This window comes from Melanostigma gelatinosum (genome assembly GCF_949748355.1).
Source record: "Melanostigma gelatinosum genome assembly, chromosome: 20".
In the NCBI taxonomy this organism is placed as follows: domain Eukaryota; kingdom Metazoa; phylum Chordata; class Actinopteri; order Perciformes; family Zoarcidae; genus Melanostigma; species Melanostigma gelatinosum.
Window position 1 is genome coordinate 17,745,934 of NC_136653.1, and position 23,132 is coordinate 17,769,065.

The window sequence follows — 23,132 nt, forward strand, 5'->3', positions numbered from 1 at the left end:
TGTGAGCACAGCAATCATTACTAAATAGCTGTGCTATTCTGGATGGCAGTGTCTCTACGCAAGTCAGAGTTACGAGCAAGAAGAAATTCCTCTAAAAGCACTCCACATGAACACCTCCATCTTCCTGCATGGTGCTGAAACACTCAAAGCCAAACGCTGTCGCAATTAATAAGATTAAGTAGACAACTCTTTGGAAAACGCGTAGCTGAAATCAAGCAATCTGATTGTTGCACCGCTTTGATGACTAATTCCTTTGCACTCAGTGTCACTCCCCATCTGAAGAGAAGGACTACAGTGTTGTCATGGTTGCTTATTAACAGGGTCACTAGGGGAGCACTTCCGCTCCCAACCTGCCCATCGGCGTCTTATCTAAATGCTTGTTCACACACACACACACACACATACAGATGGCACAGCCAGTGGACGACCTCCCTTCCTAAATCTAACTCAGGCGTTTGAAAGTTGTCTCAGATTCTAGAAAGAGGTAGAATTGTAGCATTGTTTGCTTCAAATACTTTGCCATGCATATCACTCATGCCCTCTATGTGGCGAGATGAAGATCTCTCTTTTCTTGTTTTTCTCATCTAGAGGTGTTTGTGGCACCGCATGCTCATGCCTGTAGGCAGCAGATGCGTGTGATTGGCAGGCGGCGATTGAAGCCCTGATGGAAAAGGACAATGAAAGAGTGACAATTTTGTAAGACAGGCCATGTATGAAGATACAAGCTTCTGTGGAGAAGGGAGGAGAGGTTAATAGCAGAGCGAGGGCCAAGTAACAACATCTCTGGAGAGTCTGTCTGAAAGCAAGCACACCAGATATTCTTCCCTCTGTTGACTCTGAGCAGCCTGACGCCCAAAAGATCGGCTTTCCCTTCCACCTGGAAGTGTCATGCTGCAGGTCCATCCCATTACAATATTAATGTCCACAGTGAAGGATAATGTGTGATGGATCACCAATCATACCGCCTCCAAAGGGCATTGGCATGAGTTAGGCACATAAATAATGAAGTGATTTAGATGCAAAATCCATCCTAAGAGGATTACAAAAGCAGTGGCACTGCCATCAATCGTCGTTTTGGGCCAACATGATGCACAGCAAGGAGCTCAGACACGGAGGTATATTGGGAAGAAGGGGAGCACTGAGCAGAGACAGGTGTGTAGTATGTAACGGTAGTGTTTGTGCTCTTACAAAATATGGCATTTGTTGTATTCTTGTTGATAACTGGCCAAATAGAGTCGCTGTGATGTAATTTGGGAATATTCCCAGTCACTCCTACAATGGACTTTGATGGCGTAAATGTTTTTGATTCACTTAAATTCCTTTTGTACTGTGGGATATTGCGTTGTCCCATTTGGAAGTTGACAATTGTACGACATGTGGGGGAAGAAACGTTGACAGTGGTGTGATCTGAAATGCCTCATAATTGATCAAATACAGTCAAACAGATTGTTCCACAAGACTTTGACAGGCAATACAACATCAATCTTCTCTTTACAGCAAGAAATTGTTTAACCATCTTCCCCAAAACGTCCGACTATTGCTCTGAGTGAGAATTTGTTGTCGGCCTGCAAGAATTAAAAGTGCAGATGATTTGTTGTCTCCATACGTCACTTAAACATGAGAAAAAAGGATAAAGTTGAAAAAAAAACGAAGGTACCTTTTAAGTAAATTGCAACACTTTCTCACAAAATACTTGCAACTCCTTCAATGGTGCTATGAATATCAGAGGCTTAACGTAATAAGTGAATACCCGAGGGGGATTTTTTTTTCTTTAATGTCTATCCAAACCAATCCTCTTGCATTTTCTCCACCTGGCTGCTGTAATTCTCTCTCTCTCTCATTCACCATTAGTATTCACAGGCTAGCGTTCACTTTGAAATTTGCATAGATAATTCCAACTATGTCTACAATAACTGCACAGCTCAGTAACTTTATTTAGAGAGCCAGGTTTAGAGGCATGAACAGTCATGAGTGAGAGGCCTTATGGGTATTGCAGTATGCAACTGGATGGGCCAATTCTCCCTGATCCATCGGACTGAGCCTTGCCAAAGCTAACCCCATGAGGCCCCCTCTGTGTCTTTCACGTCCCCGTGTTTGCTGCTGAGGCTGTGAGAGTATTCAGTGTGTCTGAGCATGCGCGTGTGCTCGTAAGTGGGGGTTCTGTGTGTGCTTGCAGATGGGAAATGCTCGAGAATTCAGGTTTGTGCCTCTCTCAGAGAAGGATTTCAACCCCGACGCTCCACACAAACTGTATCAATACATGAGCTGTCTCCTTGCTCTCTTATTCCCTTTCTCCCCTCCTTTCCATATCTCTCCTTGTCCTTGATGGTGATTAGAATGCACCCTTGGTTGTCCGTCTCCTCCCTCATTAATCACGCTCTGAGAGACCGCGCCGGACGTGGAATGCACAGTTGGCCTGACCCAGCACTCGACAAAGGCATCCATAACAGCAGGCACAGGAGCAGTGTGCAGGCTCACAGTCGTACAATAACATGGACGGTACAGCACAGCCGAGGATTCATCTGAGCCGTAATGTATCGGACATAAGAACGTGTTTCTTTTTGTGGAAACAATACGGGAGAAATTTAAAGAGTGTCATTGTGCAAATAATAGGCTTTAATATAGCCACCCAGGAAACCAGGAAAGCACATTTCCCCGGCCAGGATCTCTCGTTCTCTCTCTCCCCCACTCGTTCAAGCATACTGACAAATGCTTTACTGGGTCATGAGCCACAGTGTGGACAAAGTGAGATGGATTACCGTGTGGATTTTGGCAGGGGAAGCTGAAGCTAATTCTCTGATTAGAAACCCGGGTTCAGAAGGCAGAGAAGCTGTGAGTCGGAGTCGGAGCAGTGCAGAAACCTGAGCGTGTGGAGTAGACATGGCACCATGTGAAAATGTCATGCGACGATTATCATTGCTATTCACAATAATGAACTGAAAATCGTTGAAACGATTAAAATGGAGCTAAAACACGGCAGAATCGCTTCACCGTACATTTTGTTTGGAGACAAACATTCGTATTGCATCACAGTGTCGGTATTAATATGAGCTAAATTAGTTTAATCACAGTTCCTTCCGCTCTGCCACAGAGCAACAGGCCAGTTGATATTGTATCGTATAAATAAATCACAACCATGGTGCAGGGCAGTGTGCTGGTGTCAAAGTGCCCTTGAGCACAACAAAGAAACCTGCTTCCTCAGCACAAGCAAAACTGTATCCACTCTGAGCATCCCAGTGGATGTCTAGGTGGATTGCATGATCCACAAAAGTAAACAACAAAAACAGAATCAAACCTTAAAAAGTTGATTGACAAGTGTTCATACAAAGACTAACAGCTCACAGCAGCTGAGATTGTTGTGGCTGTAGAATATGTGCAACAATGTGGCCACCGACTTCTTTTTTCAACTAATTAATGATGATGTTCTCTGTGATACATGTACGCGGATGACACGGCAGCTCATGTAACTGTGTTGATTTTAATTAGATTTGTGTATTTCAATTGAGACGGTGCTTTCTGTTTTGCATGAATTCAACAGAAACAGGAACTCTTCTGTGATCTGGCACAGATGAAAGGCCGCTAATGAGGAAGACAATCAGTCTTCTTGGAACAAGCAACACTGTCAGTGTTCTTGAAAGCGGAGCGACAGAGTCTTGCATCACGCTAAAAAATGCAGACAAGCCATTTTTGGAAAGGGTAACTCTACTTAAACCCTGATGTGGTTAATGGAGACCCTCCATATTTCAATGCTGCATGTGTAACAGACAATTAATCAGTTTTTAAGGTAAAGTGATTTCTTTCCTTAACTCTGTACCTGTGACAAGACCTGAAATATAACATTCATGCCGACATGAGTCAGGAAGTAAAGGGCACATCCATCTCCATCCCCGTCTTCATCTCTTCCATCTGACCGACCGGCCACCTCGGACTCCAAGGCCGCACGACTTTCCTTGGTCGGGTTGAGGAGGATCCCTGAAGCTGCTGTCCCTTCTCCTCAGTCAGTAAATCAACTGATGGAGGCCCAGTCTGAGGTGAACAGTGGGGGCAGCGAGAAATAGGATTATCTTGAAGCCTAACAAGCATCCCGGCTGAGATCTGTTCATTAATATTACATCCGTCTAGGAAGAGAGCGAGAGGCGCCCAGGCAGCAAGGGGAAGTGGCTTTGGCCCACTGAAGAAGAATGGAGTTGGATAATTGTTCCCCGTGCATAATCAGATAGGCCTGTTTCCTACGGAGAGCTTAGGTTCACGGGCATGCTGATGCAGACGGGACGGCTTTAAATGAAATGATCATTGTTTGACATTCAACAGTCAGGCTTTCATATAAGTAAATCTTTAGATACGCGTGTTTGTGATATGACAACATATTTGGAATTGGCAGCAATAAAAAACCTGATTGGGGCATCTCTCAAAGATATATTTGCTCCATTTTTCTATCTCCTGCTTCGATCTGTGACTTAAAACAATGATACGATCCGAACAGTTGTTTTCTGTCGCGCCCCCCACATCCCAGCAATGTGTATCTAGAGTAATGAGGCCTTTGTGTCGGATTAGTGTTCCAACAGATGCTCTACTTGTGCGTGCTGGGAGATAATACTTCAGGTGTGTGTGTGTGTGTGTGTGTGTCAGGTGTGCGGTCTTGCTATGACAGAGACCACTGCAGTGCGACCTTTCCACGGAGCTCCAGCTAAACAGACAAGACGTTCTTACAGACCCCAAGAATGGAAAACCTGCCCTTTAACACTCCCACAACAATTGATCCAGTCAGTCATGTCTGTTTCTTAATTCGCCCCGTAATTGTTGATCCTGCTCCTCGGGCGGAACGACAAAAGAGGAATCCGGGCGATTAAAGGTGACGCATTGTGTGAGAAATGCTGTGTGACTTTGTGATTACACATGCGGTGATAATTACTGCCACCCCGGAGGGTTCCCGAGGACCCCTGCTCACAGGGCTGTCCAGTGTAGACCCTCTGACTCTAACACACACACACACACCCCCTACGCGTAATGTGCGAATTAGACATCACTGTGACAGACTCACGCTGAGCATTATGGCGGTTAACTCGCTCAAGTTTATTGCAGTCAACACTTTGCATTAGCTGCAGCCAGGAGTAACCTCTCTGACACCATCCAGACACCGTTTACAGTCGGCCCATAACCATCCCGAGGTACTCGGAGCACTGTTTAGATCGCCGGCGCATGACAAAACTGGCCACTTCGCCTTAGACCTCCAGCTATACTGTGCTATTTCGGGGAGGGGAGGAGCCGCTACGAGGACACAGACAAAAGACCCAGATGCAAACAAGTCTAATTGAATATACAGCGATTAAAGCAAACATCTGGCACATTGTCCTGATATTTTTTTACAGCCTCACTTATCTCAAAACTCTTTTCTCAAACTCAGCTTCTTCTCCTTTTATCTGTCTCCTCCTTTGTGAACCGGTATGGATTCAATTAAGGAAATCAGTACGGCATAATGACTTCTACCTGATTTGACCTCTTTATGCAAAAGCTTCAAGACACTTTTTTTTTCCTTTTTGCATATTCTGTGAGGATCTGATTAAAAACACTGAACCGCCTGCTCGCTCGGTGCAATTCCCTTTGGATAAGAGATTCCGGATAGAAAGGTGCACGCTGCGCCGAGCCGTCAGGACGACCACGCGTCTACTGCGGCTGTTTGGAGGGAGAGGAAGCATAACGTGCAGCTGTCCGCTCCGTGTCTCCGAGGAATAATTGACAAGCGGCAGCTTTATACGCACAGGGAGGGGTTGTCTTCAATAGATAGCAGCTGGCTTGAAGTGCATGCCTGACGTGAAGGTCTGAAGCATCTTAGTTTTCAGGGTACAGGGTACACCATGTGAACATGGGTTCCTTCTGGGACTCGGAGTGCTTGAGCTTTAAAAGTATGTCACCTTTTTTTTTGTTACTCCCCCGTATACCTACCTGTGTGACAGAATGTTAATGAGCTGTGTCTGTATTCATGCAGCTCATCTAACAGGGGAAGATGGGCTGCCTTCAGTACTTTGAGTTGTGGGAGCCGTCCTGTCACATGGAATTTGAGCCTCGGCAGAGACGAGCGCTTGTTATAACAAAAGGGGAAATTCATCAAGTGTTCATTTGGTTTGAGATGATGGGTCACGACAGTGTCAGTCTCGTCTCCCCATACGTGGAGTAAATGAAGATCATGGAGTCAGCAGTGTGCGTGTGCGTGTGTGTGTGTGTGAGAAACAGCCCTTTTTCACTGCATGGTCACTGAGCACCACACTGTGGTTCACAGCAGTTATTACCACTTGTGACCATCACAACCAATACAGTAAGCTGCAGTCATGCCTCCCATATGTATGTGCACTGATGCTGCTTCTCCCTAAATTACAATTGTCTTCAATTAATTCCTCTCGAATTGTTTTGTTTGTTAAATTGCCTTTTTTGCTGCTGAGAGGAAATGTGTGTGACCTTCTAAAAACCGTGGACAAATCTGGATTTTGATCCAGGATTTTTTCATGTTGAAGGCCTGGAAGCAGAGTGGCATTAACATATCATTACGTTGATAAAGGTGATCAGATTCAGTGCACATGAAGTTTGTTTGCTTTAAATAAATATGCATGAACAGATGTGAAGAGATGGTTTTTTATGCATGTGTCTGAGATGAAGAAATTACTTTGCAGTTTAACTTGTTTGCAAAGTGCTGCAGTCATACTGTGTGTGTGTGTGTGTGTGTGTGTGTGTGTGTGTGTGTGTGTGTGTGTGTGTGTGTGTGTGTGTGTGTGTGCTCTTGTACATGCCTTAATTCTTTGTGAGGACCATGTTTTAGTGAGGACTTCTGAGAAAAGGCAATCATGTTGCGGCTGTTTGAGGCTTTAGACTTTTTATGTTTAAGGTTAGGGTTAGGCATTCATTAAAGTGAGACTGTGTCAGAGAAAAACATGTTCTTTCTCTTACGAATGACATGTATGCATAAGCAATACAATTCACCATTAACAATTCAAAACTCTCAATGTTTGTTTAATACAGCCTTGCTTGGACTTAGAATTGAATGTGTTGATATCCAGTAATTGTCAGTTGCTATAGGTTCACAGAAATGCCCCAAATCCTCCTCCACATTATCATCTGCACACGAATGTTCTGGCTTACACTGCACTTCAACGTATAAATCAAAGCCGATAAAACCAAACCCCATGTCTTTGGTTTTGGCCTTTAGGAAATGTGGGTCAGCTCTGTGTGTTTTTCAACAGATTAATTTCTACTTTAAAAACAGATCGATAAATAGAGGAACCATAGCCGATTTTGTTTTCATCTCAACAGGTGACCTACATGTTGTCTCATTATAATCTATCACATCCTTGGACTTGCATTTGTACAACAGTGACCCCTTCAGGAGACAAGATGAGATGCTTGTACATAACATGCAGTAGGTGTGATGTGGCCAGGAGAGTTAATACTGACTATACAAACACACCTTTACGTTTTATTTTGTTATATTACAGTGTTGGAAGTCGTGTTTTGTGTTATGCAGTCACACACACATCCCTGTACTTCTATCTTTCTGAGGTCCCTCAAATAATGCAGTCCCTATCCACTACCCTAACCTCAGCCATAACAACTTAATGCCTAACCAACAATTCATATCCTGGACTGAAACTTAAAACCACTTCTTAACCCTCAAGAGGGCCTTTGAAGAAGTGAGGAGAAATGTCCTTACTCTGTGGTTCTTGGTTTGGACCTCACTATGTAGCAAGTACAATCATCCACACACAGATGGGGCCTAAGTACATATCTATAGCAGTGATATGTAAAGTTTGTGGTGGGAACAAGACAAAGTTAAAGTCTGTGGCTGATGTTTCCTCCTCCGGATTTGACTCTTTGTAGCCAAGAAAAGTGTTTCTGATTTGAACTTTCCTTGTTGGATTTTGTTAAACATGTCTGTGATATATGTATAAAAACAGAAGGATAAGTGATAAGATAATCACAAGTTATATTTAAGGTTAGTAGTGAGAGCATATCCGTTAACAACACTGCCAACATTTAGTCTGATGTGCACTTGTGTCATGAAGTGTTTCACCTCAAACCAAAACTGCCATTCGTCATCCTTGGAGCATAATTCTTTACGAGTGTCACTTTCCAATTTAAAGCAAAACAAATCCCAGCCTTGTTGATCTCAGATGTAGAATCAAAAATGAAGTAAAAATCCGCCTCTTTTCTTCTAGAGGGCAATGGCTCAGGCCTTTGTGACTCTATTACTTCCAGGAGACATTATTGTGTATGAATCGGGTTTCTCCAAATCACAGAGGCACTGATTCGGCACTGAGCTGAATTAGATTTGGCAGCCTTTCATGCCTGTATGAATAGCAATTGTGACAAGTTCAACATTTGAATACTTCTAAATGTGATTGTTTGCACTCCACTGACCCTGACAGATGGATAGAGAAAGAGACAAAACAGAGCGAGAGAGAGGAGCGAGGGGAAATGAGAGAAAATAAGTAAGAAGGAGGATGAGGGATAATGCAGATTAGTGCCTAAATACAAACTAAATGAAGTCTTACGCAAGAGGATGTCGGCTGGATGGAACAATAGGGATGGGTGAAAATTGTATTTATTCCTGCCCAGCCTTAGGAAACGATCCCTCAAATTACTAAAAAAAAGAATTAAAATAAATTCTTAACATGTGTATTTATTTACTTGTTGCAATTGCATGTATGTATGTCTGCTTCTCCTCATGTTGGTAGGAGGAGAGCTAGTTAGCTGTCAACAGCCGGTGGGCAGCAGGGTCCTGCGGTGTGTTTGGCTAACAGCTAATAGAACTAAACACACGCTAGGCCTGACAGTTTCTGTGCAGAGGAAACGTTAACCAGCCAACACGAAGGGTTGCACAAAGCGAACTGCAGTTTGGCTGCACGGAGACAGCTGCATGGATTAAAATGAGGGCTTATCTGTTACATGAGGGTGAAAAATGCATCTCGTATGCCCGCGGTTGATACTTTGCGCAGACCTGGTTTATATTCGTTCAATCAAGCGCTCAGTGGCCGTTGCAGATACACCTGGCACAGATCTGCACTGTGCTGAGAGCACTTTTCTGTCTGTATTTTATGCTCTGTAACAGATTGGCTGCCAGGTGGTTCTCAGTCTCTGGCCCAAGGCATGCTGGGGTAGATGTCAGCTCCCATGTGATCCTCAATAGGAATCAAACGGATGAATGTTCAGCATTTTACAGTCCAATAACGAAAGCCAGGCAATTTTGGAATAAAGCTAAATCCAGCCTACAACAAATTGTTCTGTTCCTGTGTATTCAGACAATGGATTCATAATGTGAAAACACAGAAAGTATCCTTTTATACTACAAATTAGAGCAAAATATTAGGTGATAGACTTCTTGAGTTTGCCCACTGACCCTGATTCTTAAAAACACAGGATCCGAGGGAGTTTTATTTACATATAGAGGTTTAATCAGCTGAAGTGGAAAATGCCCACATGAATATAAAACCACCAGGGCTGCTGTCACACACCGTCACCACATCTGTCTCTCTGGTGTACAGCTTTTAAAGAAAATCCTCAAACTAATCTGTCAGTATAGAAATAACATTATTTTTGAACACAATGCCCCTTTGAGTAGCATGAACTTGGAGAAAGAAAGTGATGAAGTCGTGAAACAATTCCGAACAATGTGGCGCTGGTTTATGCGGCGTATCAGAGATTATGTGGGTGAGTGGGAATTGTAAATGCCGAGAATTTAAATGAACAGAATGTGCAGATAACAAGCCTTGGAGACTGATAGATTAGGTTTGTCTGTGTATTTTTCTGACACCTTGACACAGGTCTGTCACATTCGCAGCATCCCTCCATCCCGGCTATAAGTGAGGGTCATTCGTTAACGTGAAGTGTGTTTCAAACGCCAGCAGAGTGTCTGAGCACTTAAGATCAGGTTGATGCATGTACTTCTTGTGGGAAGCTCTTCAAATCTTTTAAAGTTAATGATGTGCTTCGTGCTTTAAAGACTCTTTGAGGTGACAAACAGGGTCTATTGTTATTCAGGAAATCACCGTGTCCACGTAAACACTAGTTCTTCATTTCTTACTGATAACATGTGAATTCTGCACCCGGGTTGTTCAGTGAAATCAGTCTAAGTGTATTTAAATGCCCCGGTGGTGCAGAACAGCAAGAAAAGCTACAATGGCTGCTTAGGAGAGGTGTTATTGTATTCCGAGCAGTGATGGAGAGTCACTGTGGGGAAATGACAGCTCTGTGGTCCTTAGGGAAGATCTGCATATTACAGTTTTTCTCCTCTCGCACATAATATTTAACAACAATAGTAATAAAGTACACTATATTATTATGAAAAAGTAAAATGTAAAAGACTTCTAATGAGCAGTTTAGTTTACCTCAGAGATTTATTCTGTCTGATGCTTGTAAAAAAATGGATGTAGATAAAACGAAAGATTGTTTCTGGAGCAGCAACAGTCATAAAGTCGTTAATATCTCACTGGAGATATTAAATTAAAATGAAAATTAAGAGTTTTGATTGTGAAGGACTCAAATGTCCTCGTCTTCTATCAGGCTGGCTTCATGCTTGCTATTGGATTCTTGAGGCTGGGTGTATTAATCCATCATGGACACCAGATGTCCCTGTATTCCTTTAAATGAAGAGGTTTCTCTCATCGCTGGCTGCTGATTGTTCACGCCTTGTTTTTTGTTTCCTCATCCAAAGAAATATATTTTAAATGAGAAGAAAAACTTCTCACAACTAACGACGCTGACCTACAGCCCAGTGCGTGAACCAGTAATCAAGTTGATTTCCACTAAATTTACAGGATTTCAGGTTTTTGTGTGTCATAATAAAAGCACAAAGAAGAGTGTTTGTCATTCTGGAGCTTGTAAGAGCAGCAGCAGCTTCAGAGGAGAGCAATATTGATTGAATCCCAACTACTTCCATGCAGTTGGCTTTCAGAGTTGTTTGTTTCACGGCACAATTCATCTCAGGCCCAAAAAAAGTGTTGGTATTCAGCCCACACAACAATAATGTAATATCGAGAAATGGATCGCACAAAATCAACATCCAGGCCGCTTCCGTACCCCCGTCTCCGTAGCAACACAGTCCCCTTTGCAAGTAGGATGAGGTGCACCTTCTTCTCAAGTGTGTGTCAAGTCTGTGTCTTAAGCACCAGCAGGAGAAGTTTCACATAAAACAGCACTTTGAAGCAGAATTAACATTTTTTAAGTATGAGGTGACTGAATCTGGTGTGTGTGTGTGTGTGTGTGTGTGTGTGTGTGTGTGTGTGTGTGTGTGTGTGTGTGTGTGTGTGTGTGTGTGTGTGTGTGTGTGTGTGTGTGTGTGTGTGTGTGTGTGTGTGTGTGTGTGTGTGTGTGTGTGTTTGAGATGCACTGTAGTCTCGCCCCCCGCCGTCTCTGAGCAATGGTACGGTCCTCCCACAAGCGGCGCCTCCAATCCCCTCTTCTGAAGGGCTAATTTATTTCTGGTCAGAAAGTATCGCAGCACGCAGGAGTCCCGACGCCGTGTGTGTGTGTGTGTGTGTGTGTCAGTGAACGTAGCACCTGCAAGAAGACCCGAACGAGCGCAAAGCTGGACCCGTATTACACCATGACCATGTACAAGGGGAAGCGTCGCAACAACCGATGTAAGTTTACGCACCATCATTTTGGGGATACGCGCGAGGGGGGGGGGGGCGCATTTTTTTTGTTTGTGCTGACGTCGCGCGATGCAAGTTGCAAATAGTGAGCCGTGAGTGATGTCTTTCAAGATGCATCCGTGTCCCCTTTAAACTGACTGCGGGCCATTTAAGTTGCGCGGAGACGCAGAATTCAGTTAAAGTTACAATTAAAAGCGCGCTGTCTCTCGGGCTGCGTGGACGTTGTTGTCTACATGTAATATTATAATATATATCTTTAAATGGTCACCAACAGGAAGGGAAGCGACCTGCCTGCTGATTAGTGTTTCCATCGAGCTTTTAGTTTGGAAAGCCTTCCTCGCAGCTGCTCTGCTGTAATATATTCATGCTGCTCAAATTGGCAGACATTACCGTGAGATGTGTCGACCCATCAAGGTTGTAAGGTCGCTATTAATAATTATGATTCTTAAATAAATCATTGTAGGTTTACTTAAGTCAACTCATATTTAAAAAATGTAAATTCTGCTCCAAAATGCTGTTTGATGTGAAACTTGTCCTTCTGGTGCTTAAGACACACACACACACACACACACACACACACACACACACACACACACACACACACACACACACACACACACACACACGTTCTTCTGTAGTGGATTCATCTCCATTAATGGCTTCACTCATATGGGGAGTGGTACAGTATGAAGTCTGAACCCATGGAGCAGTGATGGAGCACTGATGGTCCTGAAAACGTCACTAGTGGGTGAAGGATCAGTTACTATAGTAACAGTTAATAAAATATTTATTGACATTGTTTATTAGTTTGAGTTATTTTTCCGGCAGCATGTCGTCTGCTTGTGTCGTGTGATTGTAAACGGACCGATCTTCAGGTTATGGATGGTGAGTCATACAAAACAAACTATTTTAGGATGTCACCTTGGTCTTAAGGCAATTATGACTCGATATCTTCTGATGTTTGGTGGACCACATGGTGATGTGATTCAACAACGAACTCAGAAAATAATCAGGAGATTAATTGACAATGAAAGTAATTGTTGCAGTCAACTGTGTAATCGGGATGGCATCACACTGTTGTGCATGCTCTGATATTTAAAGCATATGGGCATTGTAGTCCACCAATTACCATTGAGTTAAATGGCTGTAGGCACACACACACACACACACACACACACACACACACTACATAGTCAGGTGAACCTGGCTGCAGAGTGCGATTCAGGTTTCGGGGATCTGGTTTGTGGATCGAGGCCTTGATTTGTCTTCTCCTCAGCAGAGGAAATGCAAAACTGCACTGCAAAGGCTACAAACAGGCCGAGCTGCAGGACTGTGTGGACGTACAGCTGCTTTTACGGACGAGGTGGGAGGAAATGTTAATGTGGACGCAGAGCACTGAAGAGTCGGTGCCGATGAACGTGTGCGAGGGACGTACAACTGTGAATGTAGTCGCAGCTTTTGCTCTTATTGTTTTTCAAATGTTCTCCTACAGTGCTCCATAGATTTTAAAAAACCAAATCATCCCTTTAGAAAGAGAATCTCGTTAAGATGAGTTGATACAGATGTGCTGTGTAAATCACTTTGTTCTCAGGTGAACTCTGAGCCGATTGTGATTCATTTAATTCGGAGGAGAAAAAACCTCTCGGCCTCTTCTCTTGTGAGCATGAGCTCCAGCGTTTGAATTGAAGTCCATCAATATTTAAGATTTTGCAGCTCAGGAATCTTTGGAGATCAGATGAGGTTCCAGCCGTCTGCACCACCGGGGATTTTTTCCTCCGTGCACGTGTGTGTGTGTGTGTGTGTGTCTGTTTTCCTCCGTCTGTGTACAGTTTGCCACTTCCTCTTCATCCGTGGCGGCTGATCCTTGCGAATGAAAAACTGTTCACACAAAGAGAACTTCATTTTGGACTGGCGCTCTGTCGTTTCTGCATCTGGGGCCTTCTCGTCTCGTCTCGGTTGCAATTTGTGTCGCGACGGAAAAGCCGCGGCGCGTGACAAATGAATGTGTCTCTCTGTGCTGCAGATGTTCGTTTGTGGCTGTATTTGTGTGCTGCTGATGGTGGAAGGAGGATGGTGGGGGGTGGGGGAGGCTGTTACATCTTCTGTCAGATGTCCTCCATGTATCTTAAGCCTTGTGTCAAGGGCAGTCGTGGTTGTATGTGTGAGTGTCTCTCTGCCTCGCACACTACACTTCTTTTCAGCTTAGCTCCATTTCTGTCCCCAAAATCTCCGTTTGCATGACCGTGGGAAGGAATACAAATCATGTTGCCACCGAAGATGCACTTTCAAAAATGCACCAGTTGTGCTTCCACGCTATATATTTTTTTTTTGACCCTGACAAGCCACATCACACTCCGCTCTGTCCTGGAAAATGTGATTTTTATCTGTCAGAAAGGACCTAATGAGACTCCTCGATCGATGCTCGATGATGAAATTATGTGACAGAGTTGTCACAAGATGTCGCTCCCCGGAGTCCTCGCCCACCAGCAGCTCCACTGTTTGGACTGTTGCCAAGAGATGCACCGATCAGTGTCACATAAAGACGAGCATTCAGTGAAACACACACACACACACACACACACACACACACACACACACACACACACGTACAAGCGCTGATGCACAGAGAAAACCACCAGCAATCAGAAGCAAATGACCCTTTATTATCCGTATTCCTCTGTGCAATAAGCTTTTGGGAGGGGAACAATGTTGCAAAATGGCAGATTTTTATTGTTTTGTCTCATCGTGAAGAAGCAGAATATTTAGAGCAACAGGCTTGGGTGAATGGCGTGTATGAATATTGGATCTAGTGCTCGTTGGACAGATACGACTGCAGCGGTGTAGCAGTGTGAGGATGGCGAAATGAAGGACCGTCGAGTGTCACGGCAAGCACACTGAAATAATTGGAGGGCTTGTAACCTCTCACTCTGTCTCCCCGGCTCGTGCTCCCCGATGCAGGGAGGACATGGCATCTGAGAGGCGAGCACATATTCATGCATGTGGGCCAGCAGCAACATGCCCGTCACATTTCTCTCGGTGTGTAATTCTCTTTTTGGTCGTAGTAAGGAAAATTCGATGGCGACGGCCTGATGCTCAGGGCTGTAAATCACGACCTGCCTCACGAGAGGATATTAAATTGATTCTTTGGACAACGATACGATATATGCTGATATCACGAAATCTGCCGCGATACGATTTGGATTCAGTTGAGGGGCCTGCGATCGATACGAGACGATATCGTATGCCCCTCGAACACGATCCGGTACATTTATATTAACTCACAAGTAGAGCCGGGAGATATTTCAATGTGATAATTTATCACTTTTAATGGAATCGTATCGTGATGAAATCATATATCGTGATACGTTGTCTAAATTGACAATAACAAGCACATGTTAACTCAAATTTCTCAGAAAATCTGATTATTTTGCACTCAAGTTCCCAATTAAATGAGAAATTACAAGTATTTAATTCACACGGGAGTATTGAAAACCATGTGGTTATTTCATGTAGACTATATATTTATTGAATTACCAGAAATGGAAATGGTGACACAGACGTACAATGGAATTCCATAGTACGTATTTTAAAGATGATGATATGCACGATATATCGATTGGTTAGCTCGTTGACCATCGAATCAAAATATCGATTCACATCGACGTGTAGTTCCAGCCCGACTGATCGTCAGTGGGATTCTTTCTCAGAGGCGACTGACTGCCAAGTGTTGGTTTTCCGTGCCTCGCTCCCCACCGCTGAGCTCCCCAACATGTTCAGACGCCCGAATCGTCCGCTTCCTGAAGGGCAGCAGCATTGTTGACTCGCGCGAGACAGCTCACTGGGGTTTGTACAGTGCACACAGAGGGATGTGATCAAAAAGCGATGCCGTGCCTTTATCCAGTGCCGGTGCCTGAAGGGGCCGCGGATTACGAGCTGATCCCCCTCGGACTTTGGGCCACGAAGCCTCGGAGAGGCAGCGAGGCGGCGCTGCAGAGGGAAAGTCACACTCCAGTGTTTACAGCGAGAGATGCTCCAGTTTCAGAATGAGTTCACTGAGATGTGTGGATGGGGCTTTAAAAAACACTGGTTATCCTTGTCAAGCCAGGGTGGAGGAGGAGTCTGGGAAATTCTTGTAGTACAAATGAAACGGACAATGAATCGGATATTTGGATTGTCGATTTATGTCTTTATCTTTAGCAAAATTGCGCCCAAACAAGCCTTTAAAATAGTAACATTTGCTGATTTTTCTATGATATTTAACTAAATATTGGACCTTGAACTATAGGTTTGACAAAAACAGCAATTTGAGACGTGACCTTTAGGGTTAATTATCTCTTCTCTGAGATTTTATGAACCAAACGTATAATTAGTAAATAGTGGACTGATAATCATAATCATAGGTTGAAGCCCGACACAGATGTGCCATTAAAGCCCCAAAGAAAACAATTACTAAGATTTCTTACTTTTAGTTTGATAACCATCATTGAAAATGTCCGAACCATAGTTGTGATAATTGATAAATCATTTGGTCTTTTACCAAACATACCAAACTAGTTGGTCCGGAGATCTCCATTAATAGGCTTTTCTATATTTAATATTATTGTGAATTAAACATCTTTGGGAACCTGTGATCGGCATTTGTGACACTTTGCTTCTATTTCTTGCAGTCTGTTATAGATTAAACATTTAAATGTGTTGTCCGTCTGAGAGTAAAGTGAACAAACTGTGAAGGTCCACTGTGAATGGCATATTTGACTTTAATCCACTCTGAGACTTTGGGGAAATCTGTGGATGTGTAGTTGTACCTGCAGGATGGCCTCTATCAGCCCTTAGAAATACATCAGAGAAGCAAAGATAAAAGGCGTGTCTGGACTGTTACGATGCCCGCACCAGACAGGGTTTTCATGATGGTACAGCGCTGAATATACGCCGTGGCAACTCCTTCATCTCAGACCACCTCCGTCTCTCACGGACCGGTCCGGCTTCAAAACACAGCGAGGAGTTTGTGTCAGAGACGTCCACAGTGTCCCTTCTGAACTCCTCCACTCCCTTCATGTCGCTTTGCTTTTGTCTCTCTCCCACCGCGGAGCAATTTGCATGATTTGTTACTTTGTTCACTTAATTAAGACGTTGGGGAGATTGTCGCCAGAGTTTCTGGTTCCATGACGAGATGATCGGCAGCTCCCTCTGCGTCCCGCTTTATTATTCTTTTCATTCATCCTTTATTTCACCAGAACGGCCCCATTGAGATACAATATTTCTTCTTTTAGGGAGTCCTGGTGAAGACGGGCTGCAAAGCTTTGTTTTGAAGGCGGATATTTGGAGCTCACCTTGAAAGTTGTTTGACACGGCAGCAGGAATGAATGGCTGGGAATCTTAATTGCGTATTTATTCTTGCAACACATTACTAAGTGTAACTCGTGATGCACAAAATTAACTGACAGTAATAGTAATGATTTTTCATGTCACTGTGCCTTTAATAACACGTTAGAGCAGTGGTGGATGATATTGGTTCGGGTTAGTCAACTACCGTAATCAGTTGTTTTGGTCTCAATCGACTAAGATTTATTTGAATTGATTTGTGATTATTTATGCTTTTTTTCTTGCTCAATTACTTTTTTTACGAGCGACCTATGAGCACATCTGGTGAACACAAGATTTCAAATGGTGCTTGCGGAGAAACAAATCGATTAGTCGGCAAAATCTTATGAGTGTGAGTCAACTAAGACACTCTTTGGTCGAGGGCAGTTATAATATCGGTAAAATCCTCACATCACATCATATGTAATATAGAGATGCAACTACCAATCATTGTAATCATCTTTTGGCTATTATCTCAATTCATCTTTTTGGCTATAAAATGTCAGAAAATAGAGAAAGATGCCCAGTAGGACATCCTCATGTGACTCATGTTTATGTTTAAGCTCTAATGTAATTTTGTATCAAAACATTATTAATGGATGAAATAACCAGACAAGAATATCAGTTTTAAGTAAATCCAGCAAATAAAACATCCGTCAAATCAAAGTACTTTATCACGTTGACCCCAAAAATCGAATTAAAATCCAATATCGGCAGAAAGCAGTTAATAGTTGCTCGTTGATTTGCAACATTGTCACTTAAAAAAACCCACAATCAACCAGAGATATTAAAGCAATATATTGTGTCTCGCGGTGCATATCAGCATGACCTCCAGCATTCAATTAAATGGAATGTCTCATGTTAGAAACTCCCAAAATTGTGCCGCAACTTACCAAAGAATTCGATGTGTGAACTGAAAGTTTTGGATTGTAACAGAATGTAGAGAGCCACACACCTTCACCTGACGGTTCTCCTGAGGAGCCACGTTAGATGTTGGATCAAGGAGAGCGCCTCTTGATATGCAGATGGTTGTCAGTTAATGCCTGCAATAATTGGTTTTATCAAAATCAAAAGGTGTATCTCCACCTGCCAGGGCCTCTCCTGGAGGTCACGATGAAGAGACGGATCTGCACGTCCGTCACCCGCTCGATTCAGCTCCGTCTTGTGTCTTCGCTCTCCTCTCTCGTGCTGAGGAGCAATTAGTATGATTCGTTACTTTGTTCAAGTCATTGGGGAGTTTTCTGGTTCCACGAGGAGATGATCGGCAGCTCCCTCTGCGTCCCGCGTTCTTTCTCTACCCTTTAATGTTTATCTTTCATTCTGGCCTCGCCGCAAAGGGGGGAAAAAACAACAAATGTGTTGTAGAGCCGTCGGCTGTGGTCCGTGGGGAATTTTCCGCTGTTCTTGGAAAGGAAAGGAACCCATTTCTCATTCGCTGATGCGTCTGAAGGGGAGTTCATTGCAGTCGATCACCTGGTCGCCGTCTGCCATACGACTCAAAGGGCAACGGCGTAGCTCAATCAGCTCTTTTGTTCTTTGATGGCATGATAGGGCCAAGACTTCTGGAATCCTGGATCGCCTAAATATCTTCCAGCTCAAATTTTCATATTGATGCAGCAGTATAAATGTTCCTGTGGGTAAAAGCACTGATTGTCATTTCAAAAATATTGATTTATTGTCGAGGAATTCACTCTAACATATATGATAATCTACCAACCAACTGTACAACAGCTAGTAAAAGGCACGTTTGCGCCTGTTTACAGCGTCTGTGCTGCACCACAGCAGGTGTGCAGACAGGTCATTTGCAGCAGCAGAAACCAATAAAAATCTGCTGTGTTTCGGTTGCTGGGTTTTCTGTAACTGCTGAGAAAACCGGACATTAAAGCAACAGAGTTTGACGTGCAAATGGCGGCTTTTGGTGCGTTTTCAGCCGTGTAGTTTGTGTAATTTGCTGCAAGACTCGAGTTTTCTCCCCAGATGTAAATGTTGTTGTGTCGGTGTTTACTCATGAGTATTGCAGTTTGAATGTTTTATCTTGATTACTTTGGTGGATGTGGCTTTCCGTGTGTTTAGACAATAGTCTTTATCGCCACATTTAAAAGAAAAGCCTGTGATGCAAATGAGCTGAAAGGCAGAGTGATTGAATTGTCTTTATTCCAAAAGCACAGAGTTCTCGCTGATGAGAACAGCGTCTCGGAGGAGAAATAGATTTCCGTGAATCTCTCCGTCCTCCAAACACTCTGCCCATACAAAGAGATTCTTTGGCTGTTGTGATACAATCTATCCGTCTCTCCTTCTCTGAGACCTTGCGGTGACCCGTGCTTGTTAGCTTCCCTCTGAAGCCTCGGGCTATTAGCTGGTTTCCCCTCTTCTTTTTACGGGCGGAAGACAAAAAGGTAGGCGTAGAAACGCAGAGCGAGAGAGACGGAAAGATTACAGTCAGATTTGTTGTGTCTTCCGCAGCAGCAGGAGGTTTTTGTGGCTGTTGCAGTACTTCATTCATATTCCTTCCAGGATGATAAGGTGTCTTCCTGTTCCCCGCGTTCTCACGAGACTCACCCTCTCCTTATGTTTTTGGGTCCTGTTGATTTCCACAGGAGTGCTTGCTCATTCCCCTGCAATATGTTGCCATATGGCTGAGTTTACAGCCTTGATTTATTCAAGGCCTCGTCTTCCACTGCTCGGCACTGCTATTCATCCCTCGCTAATGAAAGGAAGGGAGAAATAAGACTTGCAAAGCTTTCGTTGTCGACACAGGTGTCGGAATAGAGAAAGGCCCCACAGGTGATGCTCAACGCTGAAATGTCTCATAATGAGCTTCCTCGGTGCACACGGAGGCGCAGGAAGAAGTAAAGAACTCGAGGGAGAGAGTGACGGATGGCGGGGAGTTTGGATACGGAAGAGGGAGGAATGAAGACGGAAGAAAGAGACGTTGAAGGATCGGGTTGAGGCCGAGGGCAGAACAGGAAGCACGAGCAAGGAGTAGTCTGAGGCAGACAGAGATGTAAGGCAACAAATGAGACCAATAAAACACATGGACAGGTTGCTTCGAGGAGTCACGGATCCTTGTTTTCTCGACAGAGAACACAGGTCTGTCCTCAGTGATTACCGACGCTCTGTGCCTCTGTCTTTCCACTGCAATTTACCTCCACAACCTTTCCTTCCCTGGTTCCCGGTAACAGTGTTGCCTTGAAATATTTATTCTGTGTTTGTTTCAGTATCTATAAACAGACAGACACCCCTCCCCTCCCCTCTCTCTCTCTCTCTCTCTCTCTCACCTCTCTCCGAGAGATAGAAAAGTCAAGATAGGAGTCGAGCTCAAACAAATCTATAAATAATTTCACGCCTGCAAAATTCAAATTGCATCACGTGTAGGCTCACGCAGCGGCAAGGTCAGGCCCTTTTGTTTCATTGGCTGCCCAGACAGCAGTGCAACAGACCTTAACGACCCCCTTCGTTCAGCACCACAGACAGCTCCGCCTCGTCGCTGTCTGACCGAGCTGCACATTGAGCAAGCAGACAAACTAATGCAAACCAATGGGAAGGAGAATGACTTGTACCAAAGCTGCCGGTAGCCATTATGATGTGCAACAATGCCAAAGTATTCAGTATTTCTGTATACGTTGATCCTGACGAGTAGTGCTGAAACAATGAATAGCAACAGTTTGGATTCATTTTTTAATTCATTTGTCTTTTTAATGTGAGACAAACATAACCGCCACATGACTGTGTTAGCAGCTGTTGTCTCGAGCATACTGCAGGGTTTTCCACTTCCAACGAATTTCCATCACAATTTCCCAAAGGCGACAATCTCAAATGTCTCGCGTGCAGTCCAAAGCCCAAAGACAATGAATTTACAATGTTGTAAAACTCATCCGGAAAACAACAATTCATATTTATGAAATGTCTGACTTAATTAAATGATTCATCAAATATCAAGAGTTCAGAATCTTTTTCTGTTGCTCGAATAACAATCAAAAATACTCTGGCTGGGCAATATATCGATATGAGATCCACTGTGATACGAGACTAGATATCGTCTTAGATTTTGGTTATTGAAATATCGCATAAGGCTTTAAAGTCCGCATCACCGGAAAGTGATGTCATTTTCTGAACTTTAAGTCATTATATCCACATTACTGATGTGGATATAATACAAATATCATTTAATGTTAATGTGAGAGCACCAATGGTCAACCCTACAGTACTGCTGCAATATGGAGGTATTTGCTAAAATAAAACATGGTGATTTTGGATTTTCGTTGTATCAGGCAGCCCTGACAAAAAAACATGGTGAAGATGAACCAAACTCATCCTGTGGGCTGAAGCTCTCCTCTGGTATCTGCACCGTCTGTCAGCTTTAGGACAGAATAGCGCGGATGCGGCTCAACTAAGAGCTGTTCATGAACCGTATAGTAACGCTTTCTGTCACCCGCCAAGAAGATCTGGGATCAGGGATTTCTAGATTGCTTGAGGGTTTTGGATGCCAATTATATTTAGCTGGATTGATGTGGGCTAATTAAAGGGTTGGTCTTACACTCTAAGTAAACCTTCAGGTTAATAAGCAAAATCATAATTATCTCCTAAATCATCATCGCAGTCACAGTCAATCCCATCATGCACACACACACATTCACACACACACACTTGTACACTCATTCGGTCATGCAGCTCTGCGTAAAAAGTCTGCGTTTTAGCATGTCTAAGTAGGCAGAATACAAACAGACCAGGGTTTAATCATGTTTCTCGTGTGAGCAGCCACTGGGAGGAGGAGGCAGGAGTTTGCCTGGAGCTTATTTTCACCCCATTGCAGCTCTCTACTCCCAGGGACTTGTTTGGTATTTGGAGGGCAGGGCGGATGCATAAATTACTGAAGCAAATGTGTGTTGCTGAAAGGGACAAAATGATAGTGAGAACTTGGCTGCATGCAAAAAAAACGCCGAATGTGTCAGAAAGTGGCTTTTACAGTGATCGATGTGCCAATAGACCGAGCCGAGGCTGGGTTCGGTCTCTCAGGGGCACCTTGTTTACGAGTATATTGATCTAAGACTATGAAATTACCCTTTTGAGTACCTCACTGCATACAGATGCTTGCAAACAGTTGTGGAATATCAAAGACACGATAGAAATAAAAACAGGCATCAGCCTCCGGTTCTGAAAAGTGAGAGCTTTAAACCTGCATTCTCTCTACTGTCCACCAGGGGGCGACTCCTCTGGTTGTATAGAAGTCTATGAGAAAATTACTCTACTTCTCTCTTGATTTATTCCCTCAGTAAACATTGTAAACATGAGTTTATGGTCTCAATCTCTAGTTCCAAGTCTTCTCCAATACAGCATGATGTTCATTTAGTAAAGTATGGAACATTTAAGAGTAAAATAGGCAATAAAGCTAACGCTACCGGATCTATGCACGGCATCCCTGCGTCACTCCTCCACCGTCCAAATATGATCACTTCCATTCAGCCTTAATCCAAGATGGCGACGGCCAAGACTCCGAAGTGGAGGCTTCAAAACGGCAGTCCCCAAACCAACGGGTGACGTCACCACGACTTCGTCCACTCCTTACGTACAGTCTATGAAAAACCCCGCATGTTGTGATTCTGCTATAGTCATAAAGCACTTCATATTTTTCTCACTTCAAGCGATCCCTGTTCTTCAGAATACCGTGCATTGTGTGTTTTTGAGAACGTTTGTATGGCTCTCACCTCGGATAAGAATGCATTTGCTGCTTTTAATACTTCTACTCACTCAAAGTGCTTGCTTTGAAACCACTGGCTCGTCTCCCAGAAGCCACTCGGATAGTTCACGAAACACAAGGACCTTGCAGCACCCTTGGCAATGCACAGATATCCATTTGAAAAATGCAGCGTCACTGACTGGCCTGGTTATAAAGCTGTTCACCTGATGGTATACATATTTATTTACATAAAAGGGTGAACAGCCGGCTATAAATCAAGACTCCCAAAACATCCAGCTTTTGTGGGACTTTTTGTCGGTATGCTTCTTCTTTTTCATTGCTTTTACGTGTTCAAGGACCCTCTCCTGCCTCGCAACAGGAATTTATTTTTGTAATCTCTTCCAGTGCACGGCAGCAAGGTCTCCAGCCTTGCCTCAGAACATTGGCTCTCTGTG

The 23,132-nt window shown here is 43.7% G+C and overlaps 1 protein-coding gene across 3 annotated transcripts in view; it reads left to right on the forward strand.

Moving 5' to 3' along the window:
* Window positions 1-23,132, forward strand: part of LOC306794081 (RNA-binding Raly-like protein) — a gene marked incomplete at its 5' end in the record, with an annotated part of 35,520 nt that overhangs the window by 2,806 nt on the left and 9,582 nt on the right. Inside the window, one exon of one of the 3 annotated variants that reach the window (XM_079291975.1) lies at window positions 11,537-11,627. The exons of the other annotated variants lie outside the window; for them this stretch is intronic. Within the exon in view, the coding sequence (XP_079148101.1) occupies window positions 11,591-11,627 (37 nt within the window). Of the gene's footprint in view, window positions 1-11,536; window positions 11,628-23,132 lie in introns of those variants that run through there. 3 annotated transcript variants of the gene reach the window in all.